Source organism: Myripristis murdjan, chromosome 24 (genome assembly GCF_902150065.1).
Source record: "Myripristis murdjan chromosome 24, fMyrMur1.1, whole genome shotgun sequence".
In the NCBI taxonomy this organism is placed as follows: domain Eukaryota; kingdom Metazoa; phylum Chordata; class Actinopteri; order Holocentriformes; family Holocentridae; genus Myripristis; species Myripristis murdjan.
In genome coordinates this window covers 5888437-5897528 of record NC_044003.1, presented here as the reverse complement: position 1 = coordinate 5897528, position 9092 = coordinate 5888437, and the positions used below count along the sequence as shown (strand labels likewise).

At 42.0% G+C, this 9092-nt stretch overlaps 1 protein-coding gene across 2 annotated transcripts; it reads left to right on the top strand.

Moving 5' to 3' along the window:
• Positions 1-1482: 1482 nt before the first annotated feature.
• Positions 1483-8771, top strand: atf3 (activating transcription factor 3). 2 transcript variants are annotated; one of them, XM_030047512.1, is made up of 4 exons: positions 1483-1597; positions 3561-3810; positions 4223-4330; positions 5663-8771. In XM_030047512.1, the coding sequence occupies exons 2-4, from the start codon at positions 3562-3564 to the stop codon at positions 5996-5998; spliced, it is 693 nt and encodes a 230-aa protein (XP_029903372.1). In that variant the 5' UTR covers positions 1483-1597; position 3561; the 3' UTR covers positions 5999-8771. The 2 variants fall into 2 exon arrangements, with proteins under 2 accessions (XP_029903372.1, XP_029903371.1); XM_030047511.1 differs by lacking the exon at positions 1483-1597 and having other exon boundaries at positions 3223-3810.
• The last annotated feature ends 321 nt before the right edge of the window (positions 8772-9092 follow it).

Genomic DNA, 9092 nt, shown 5'->3' with positions numbered 1-9092 from the left:
GATTATTAATTTCTAAATAATTATGCTGTGAAAGAGAAGCTGTGTGACTGTCCTGAAGTTTTGTTTGCTTGATTTTGAACTAAGTTTCATCAGACGAGCCAGGATTATGAGGAAAACAAATCTGAAATGTGATACTTAGAGTGGTTAGAAAAGGGAAATGACTTCCACATTTTTATGTTGTAATAACACATTACTAGTATTTCCATCCTGATTTTTTCTGATTAGTATTTAGTGTTAGTGTTAGTGATTTAACCTGTGGAGCTTCTGCTGCTTCTTCTTCTAATAAAACAACACGTTTCTGCTTTTCACACAACTTAAAAAACACTTTTCCCTACTCGCGTGATAAAATCCAACTTCCTGTTTCAGCGTGGGAGAAAACGAGCACGACTCCGTTCGGCCACAGAGTCTCACAGGGCACTGGATTAAATCTGCTAATCTGTGAGAAATACAGCCAAGTGGTCGACCACAAGCGGCTCAGAGACGAGATGAGGATGACTCATTCCAAAACCTTGAAAAAAACTTCAGAAACAAAAACTTTTTTCCCACCTAAAATCCCTTCATCAGGCTCCCACACTGTTTTTAGGATCCAAATGAGCCGTGACTGTAATATTAACCCACATCAAGCTTTTCTATTTCACTTTATGAGAGTAAATGTCACTTTTTCCAAGCGGCTTTTGTTTAATTTAGGAATGAAACACTTAATTAATGAAAAATGTATTTTTTTTTCTTTACCTTGAGAGTTGATCCATGTGTTCGCTGAAGAAAAAACACGTCAGCCACAACTTTTTCTCCTCTCATAAATAAAAAAAAAATCACTTAGAAATATGAAACAGAGAGGGAATCCATTCCTTTATCCCTCTTTCTCTCTCTCTCTCTCTCTTTGTGTGTGTGTGTGTGTGAGTGCTTGTGTGTAACTTCACATTTATACCCCGGCCAGTCAGATGTAACTCCAGAATAAATAACTGTCTTGTCTCATTCAGCTTTAACAGCCTTAATCAGTGTGAAATGTCAGGAATGTGGGGGGAAGAGAGAGAGAGAGAGAGGGAGAGAGAGAGAGGGGGGGGGGGGGGGGGGGGAGGGGAGGGGGGAATGGGGGTGTTTATTGGTTTGAACTTTGTTTTTAATTTGTATTCGTTTTATTTGGTTATTGGATTATTTGATTATGTCTAGATGCTTTGGCAATGACACCGGATTGAATTAAGAGAGTGAGAGAGCGAGGGAGGAAAGAGAGAGAGAGAGGGAGAGAGAGACATAGGGTGATACTGGGAGGAGGAGGGGGGGTTGCCTGTCCTGTTATGGCAGAGTCCCTCAGAGTTGCGGGATTGCATCACCGCAGGATAAGCCTTCTATAAATAGGATGACGTCACCCCCCGCCCCTCCCGTCCCGCCTGCTAGTAAAACATGCCTGAGAGCGTCAAAGCCCCGCCCACCGGGACTATAAAGCAGGGTGATGCAACGCACCGGCCACAAGCGCAACTTTTACGCACCGGAGGAAGAAGGAGCGGAAACGAAACCTCCAAAGCCGGCGATATAAAGGAGCTGCGCGGACGCCACCTGACTCCCATCTGCCCCGACTCCCCTCTCACAGCACAACCAGGTAGGTGGCGTTTGTTTTCTACCACGGGGGAGGCTTAGATTTGGAGGTTGTGGCGGTGTTTTTTTTTTTCGGAAGCGGAGAGGAAAGAGAGCAGGGATTCCGGAGGTTCCCTTGCCTCGCTTGTCCCGGGACAGTCAGCGTCCAAACTTCAAAAAGACACGCTCAAATCTGTGGATTAAATTAAAATATAAAGACTTAACAACAACCTCGGCAATGAATCATGACTCAGAACGTTTTATTCATTGATATGTGTGATAAATAAAGCGATTACACCCACATATGATTTTAGAAGTTACGGATTACTCTAATAGTTTATCATATTAAAAAAAAAAAAAAAAAAAATCAATGCTCCTAATTAAATAAAGTCATAATTGACCTTTTTATTGCGCTACAACGTGACTTTATGTTACTAAACAAGCTGAAGTGTGAATGTTAAACTTTATTTTCGCTTGAGCCGAAGACGTTTCTAGAGAAGTGGCACATTTGCGCTTTATGGAGAGGAAAAATGAATATATGATAATAAAAATTAGAAGATAACTCACATAACCATAAGTGACTATAGGCAATATTATAGGAATTTCCATTAAGGCTCTGTGTTATAATGTTGTGAATCTTTCTGTTAACTCATCAAACTAAACTTTTTTACGTTCACTTAAGATTCAGTGTATCATTTTATTTAGAAAAATTAACTAATGCCTGTGTATTATTGTGTAATTATAAATAATCGCTGTCACAAGTTTGCATAAACAATTTGCTCATATTATCACGCCGTCAATCATAACTCTGCACGACAGCCCTCCGCATCCATGCCAATAAATCAGCCCGTGTAATTGCCGGTGGCATTTCTCCAGGACTCAAGAGTGTTTGCCAAGATGAAGCCGCGCTCAGGCGAATTCATCTGCGAAACCATGAAGCCTCCTGCCCGCTGTGTCCTTGCATAACACCCGAGTGTTGACATTTAGAGTCGGCATTGTGAAACTTTCCTCACGTCCCACAGCTTTTTTTTGTATTTTTCCATATTCTTGTGTCATGTTTATGCAATGTTTGAAATCAGTTTCCTTCTTAGTAAACTGACACAAAAAGCCCTATAATCTTTTTTAATAGATACTTCCAGTAAACCTATTCAATAGTAAGTTTAGGCTGCAGTGATGATTTACTATAGACTGCTTGTCTCTTATTCTGGCCCTATATTTAATGGTATAATATCAATATAGGGACTTATATTGTATCAGTAAAACTCAATAGTGGCCTTATGGCATTTTTTTTCTTCTGTAGTATAACACTTCTATAATACTACTAAAGGGACTTAAATAATTCAGTAGTACTCAGTAGTGGGTTTATTGTTACTTTATCATGCTTTATGATATTTTAATCTGCTGTGGCATCCCTATTATAGTCCTATAATACTCCCATAGTGAGCTCTGGTTTGTGTGCAGTACTCAGTGGTGAGTCAAAAGTGATCTTGCTGTACGTCTCCTGTGGTGTCATCAGCTTTAATATTCCTAAAGTATTCCCCATAGGGAGCTGTTGTGTCTCATTGGTGATAAATAGTAAGTTTATAGTGACCTTTGTCGCATATGTCCTATGATATCACTGTAATTTTCCTATAATATTCCCATGGGGTGTCAGTGTGGTGCTCAGAGGTCAGTTTATAGTGACCTGATTGTACTTTCTGGTATTTTTATCTCCTTTGGTATCACATAACATTCCTGTAACATTCACATAACAATCCTAGAGAGACTTACATAATATAATAGAGTCATTTTTGATCTTTTTCCATGTCCTGTGGCATTGTTTCCTGCAACATTCCCACGGGAAGTAGGGTGTTAAAAAGCAGAATTTGTTACAGCATCTGTCCTGAGCAGGCTGACACCAAATTCCCAGAAGGTTTGGGAATATGGAAACACAGCAGTGACTCCTGTGTGTGTGTGTGTGTGTGTGTGTGTGTGTGTCCCGTACACAGAATGATGCTGCAGCACCCAGGTCCCTCCCTGGCCGACATCAGCTGCTCCGCCCTGGTGCCCTGCCTGTCCCCGCCGGGCAGCCTCACCCTGGACGACTTCACCAACTTCACGCCCATCGTGAAAGAGGAGCTGCGGCTCGCCATCCAGACCAAGCGGCTGTCCAGCGGCCTCAGCGCCGACATGAGCTCCGACTCCAGCTCGGACCGGCTCGCCGAGCAAGGCAGCGGGGGCTCCGGGGTCAGGAGAGAGGTGAGAAGCTGTTCCTGAAGGATGAACGATAAAAAACGCTTTGATTTCAATTTGATACCGGCACCGAGACCGGCATCGATATATAGATCGCGGTATTTTCCCATCATTAAAAGCTCATGCACTAGTATATTTTTGAGTCATGATGATGAATACAGATATTTTTCTTCTTCAGTATCAATTACATATGCAGGATCTTCACCTTTTCTTATTTTTCTTGGATTTTTTTTTAAGTTTCTTTGTTCCTCCAAGTTAATTTTTTGTAAAATAGCTAATCTTTCCCAGAGCGAGTCAGTCCAAAATCCCAAAAAAGGAAGAGAAGATTTTACAGTATCGTCATGTTTTTCTGCAGTCGTTGACGTCAGGGTCACTCAGACGTCTGTGCTGACGGTTCATGTCTCCCTGTGTTTGTTAGCTGACCCCTGAGGAGCACGACAGGAAGAGGAGGAGGCGAGAGAGGAACAAGATCGCTGCCGCAAAGTGTCGCAACAAGAAGAAGGAGAAGACAGACTGCCTGCAGAAGGTATGACCGAGCGCACGGTGGTCAGATTCTGCCTCAGTTTCCGCTGGTTCGGTGCTATTTTGGATTTTGAACTTTAACTTATCTGAGAAAGCCGCCTGTATTTGTATGAACAGTCTTATAACTGTCAGCCACCAAAACGAACTCCTTGCTCAACATTTGAAATTAAAGCTGCTGTCGGCAACTTTGCACATCGGTGACCTTTAAATCAGCGAGAGGCAACTGCTTAAATTCTGTCTTGTTAGCTGAAAGTCTTTTAATGTGACATCGTTTAACAAACATTTTCGGAGTGCTCAGCTCGTTTGCTGCGGTTTACAAGACACATTTATTTTTTAAAGAGTTGAATAGACCCAAGTGACAAAAATTATGGAGTAAGAACATAATTTGACAGTTTAGTCTACATGGTTTTCATAATCAATCCAACTCAGTGATGCTTCACTGCAAAAACTCAAAATCTTACCAAGATTATTTGTCTTATTTCAAGTCAAAAATGTCTTATTACTAGTCAAAATATCTCATTACACTTAAAATAAGACATGATCACCTCAGAAGTAACTTGTTTTTAGACAGTTGTCTCTTGTTTCAAGTGAAAATTTGCTTGAAACAAATGAAAATTTGCTTGTTTCATTGGCAAAATTTATTTCTTGTTTCTAGCTAATTTTCACTTATTTCAAGTGAATTTTCACTTTTTCCACTGGCAAATTTTGCCAATGAAACAAGCAAATTTTCACTTGTTTCAAGTGAATTTTCAATTGAAACAAGTGAAAATTGTCTAAAAACAAGTTACTTCTGAGGTGATCATGTCTTATTTTAAGTGTAATGAGATATTTTGACTAGAAATAAGATATTTTTGACTTGAAATAAGACAAATAATCTTGGTAAGATTTTGAGTTTTTGCAGTGTTGAGGCAGTCGAGCCTAAAAGGAATTTTTTCGTAATGCACCTTTAGGTCTGGATCCTGCCCTTCCTGAACGTGAAGCTTTCCTGCCTTCACAGCAGGACTACATTTGATCAAAACTGTGAATCTCGGTCAACGGGGATGTGGCACTTCTTCTCTGTTGCAATCCCAGATTTGGTTCAGGCTGAAAATCATAACTTATGCAATCAATAACCGCCATAATGAAGACTCATCCGTGTGCAGGCCATAACCCCTCAGAGGGTTATGGCTAACATTAGGGAAAGACTTTAGAGAATAAATGTAGGTCACCCTCAAAGAAAAAATCTCTGGTGTCAGCAGAGTCCCGTCCTGCTGGCTCCTTCTTTAACTAACGCATTGATTTGGCTCTAAGGCTCTAACCGTTCCTCTGCCTCCTCCCCCTCCTCCACCCGCCGCAGGAGTCCGAGAAGCTGGAGAGCGTCAACGCCGAGCTGAAGGCTCAGATCGAGGCCCTGAAGCAGCAGAAGCAGCAGCTGGTCTACATGCTCAACCTGCACCGGCCCACCTGCATCGTCCGCGCCCAGAACGGCCAGACGCCCGAGGACGAGCGCAACCTCTTCATCCAGCACATCAAGGAGAGCACGCTGCAGCTGCACAACCTCACCGCCGCCACCACCACCACCTCCACCTCCTCCTCCATCGCCGCCGTCTCCCTAGCGCCCCCTCTGGACGGAGGACTCCTCACACTCGACCACGTTCACTGTCACGTGCCCACGTCTTGCGGTCAGCTATGAGCGGCCGTGCATTTCTTCAGTTTTCTAAGACTTACTAGATAAACTTTATATTGGACACCAACGCTGCCGCCGCCGCCGCTGTATCCTCAGACTGTTCGATACGAGGCGCAGCAGCCAGGTAACACCTCACAGTGACAGTAAAAAAAAAACAAAAAAAAACACCCAAGTAAACGCCGCCGTCTGGGAACTCCTCTGTTTCATTCGCCGTCCACGAAGCTGCTAGAAAGTGGCGCGTGAGGTCACGCCAGAACGTGACCTCGGCACCGCCCACTCCCTGAAAAACGTGGCTGCTGATTGGATAGGAAATCCAGGAAGTGACAGACAACAGACAGCACCGGGACAACACCATCATTTTCTTTTCTGTTAAATGATTTTTAGGGTTTTAGACTGCATTGCAAACAGTGGAGGTGTGGGATGTTACAGCACTAACACGAAATACATCCATTGTATTTTTTTTTTTGTTGTTGTTGATTTATATTATTTCAAATATAAAAGTGTCTGATTTTGTACCAAAGCATGACTTCAAGGTGATCAAGGCACACGACTTAATTGTTCACCCACAGACTGTGTGTGTGTATGTATGTGTGTGTGTGTGTGTGTGTGTGTAGATGCAGATGTGTGCGCATGTCATTAAGAGCCACAGCTCCCTTACTTTAACAAGACGTCGTAGTTTTCGGCTCGGTGTATGAATACTAGCATATGAAAAGTGTATTTATTCAGTAACTACTGTATCGCCTGTTAGTCCACAGACTGTATCGGCCCTGTCTGCCTCGCCTTTAAAATGACGCAAACCTCTAAAGGCTGCTGCTAATACTAACCACTCAGGACCTACGCTGGCTCTCAACGTTCAATTTGCAGGTATTTTCTGTCGGGATTTATAGAGCTAACGCCTCCAAAAAGTGCGATCAGAGGTCAGCTCGTCTGTTATCACGCAGGGAGCTCGGTGAAACTGATAGTGCGAGGACTTCCTCCTGAGTCGATTCAAGTTCAAAACATTATTGTGCAATTTTCGTCTGCAGACGGTTAAATAATGACCACGCAGGCCTCAGACGTCTGTCAAACCTTTGCCCCGATATGGGAATCCAGATCCAGCACTTTGGTTTTCCCAGTAGGGAAAATCCATGGAGTTTTCACACAATCATCAAAACGTTATTTTGCTCACAAAAAACTAAATACGGGCAGTTCTGTGAGCGGCTTTGCCCGATAAATTTAAAATCATTGAAAAATAGTCATTTAGCAGCGATCATGTCCGTTTCTTTTCCCAAACCTTTTTTTGTAAGCACTGAAAACTTGGCCACTTGTCTTTTAAGAGTTACACTCATCGTCTTACGTAAAAAAAAAAAAAAAAAAAAGTCCAAAATCTTTTTTTCATGTTTTTTTTCTAAATACAAACATCCAAATGTCATAAAAACAGAGTCCTTTATCACATAAGCAAACGATTTTTTTTATCCTTAAGTCTAGAAAATGCTAACGAATCAGAGACAAGTGACGACATGACTTCTGGGGCCTTTTCTGAAAGATTCGTAAAAAAAAAAAAAAAAAATGCACAGCTGTACGTCCCACATGATGTCGCTCACCTCGGCCAATCCTCTGCCAAGCCAAACATACAGTACGATATTCCAGAAGCAGACGTTATAGCGCTTGTTACAAGTGAGCGTGCTTCATTTTTCTACTTAGGTCTTGAAAAAATCGAGGATAAAAAAAAAAAGAAAGCTGTTTCATAATGTATTTATTGCTGATTGGTTTGGAAGCTGTGCTCACTAGATCTCAGTAGCTAGCCGCTCCTCCGCCCCGCCCGACTCCGGAGCCAAACTGTGCAGGATTGTGCAAGAAAACAACTGCACTTTTTTGCAAATTTCATCATCATCGTCGCCTTCCAGGGTTTCACTCACTGCCAGGCTTTCCTCTGTCTCTGCTCGCTCTGCCAGCCGATCCACAGGTTTTTTTTTTTTTGTTTTTTTAGTGTGAAATCATCTGATAATAAAACGGCTTCTTGCACAAACAGAAACCGAGGGAACGCCGACTCGATCCCAACGTGTCCATCAAGAGCCGCGTTACCTGCTGGAGCCCGTCAAACTTTCGAAAGATTGGAAACCCCCGGTCGATGTCAAAATGTCAAAAAAGGGAAATCGTGACGAAGTCGAGTTCTGGTTAATTTAACACAAACTGTTTATCCTGCTTCGCTTGGGAGAAATCCATCTTAACATTGACTTTGTGAATTGGTTTAAAAGGTTATTTCAAACAGAGGCCTGACGTCTGTCATGTGTGTGTTTTTTAGTTCCTGCTGAGGATCAAAGTAATATATTTGTTTATGTTCGATCAGTCGAGAGATGATAGTTTTATTTTTTTCTTTTTGTGTGTTTATTAGAAATTTGACAGTGACACGGCAAGAGACGCAGGCGTCTGCGTGTGTTCATGGTGTGTGTGTTGTTGTTTCTTTGCTTGTACCCTGTGCGTTACGCCATGCCAGTTGTAGCTACTGATTGCCGAGTTTCTGGAAGACGCCACGCAAAACTACTTTGTCGATCAAAAACAAACAAACAAAAAAAAAAAGTATATTGTGTCATGTGCACTTCCAGCAGAAAGGTTGATTTCCTCTGTAGCTGCTGGATGAAAAGTGTTGCTAGAGACTGTTGGAGCATCGGAGCTTAAACGAATAAACTGTATCAGGTTAAAACTGCACTGCTACTACCGAGGTGTACTTCCATCTTTGCTATCTGTCCATTTTTGTTTTTGATACTTTGTTAATTAAACATACAGTATGTATTGTGAACGACTCGTCATGTTGTCTTTTCCTCCAGCGGATTATTGATAATCGCCTTGTTATTCCAGTGAGTTAAACTTGGATATTCACATGTGGGAAAGTGTTTGGTACACAATAATATTCAGTCAGAACTTAATGAAAATCCCCCCCAAAGTATGCACCTGTACCTGTGTGGATGTATTAATTTTATTAATACTTTTCCATAAGTTAATACACACATTAACAGACAGGAATAAGGCTCAGAGTCACCAGGTAATGTTATTTCTGTAAGGGAAGAAATCACAACAGCTGTAAAAAATGACTTCCTCAACATTACTGGCAGACAGGAAC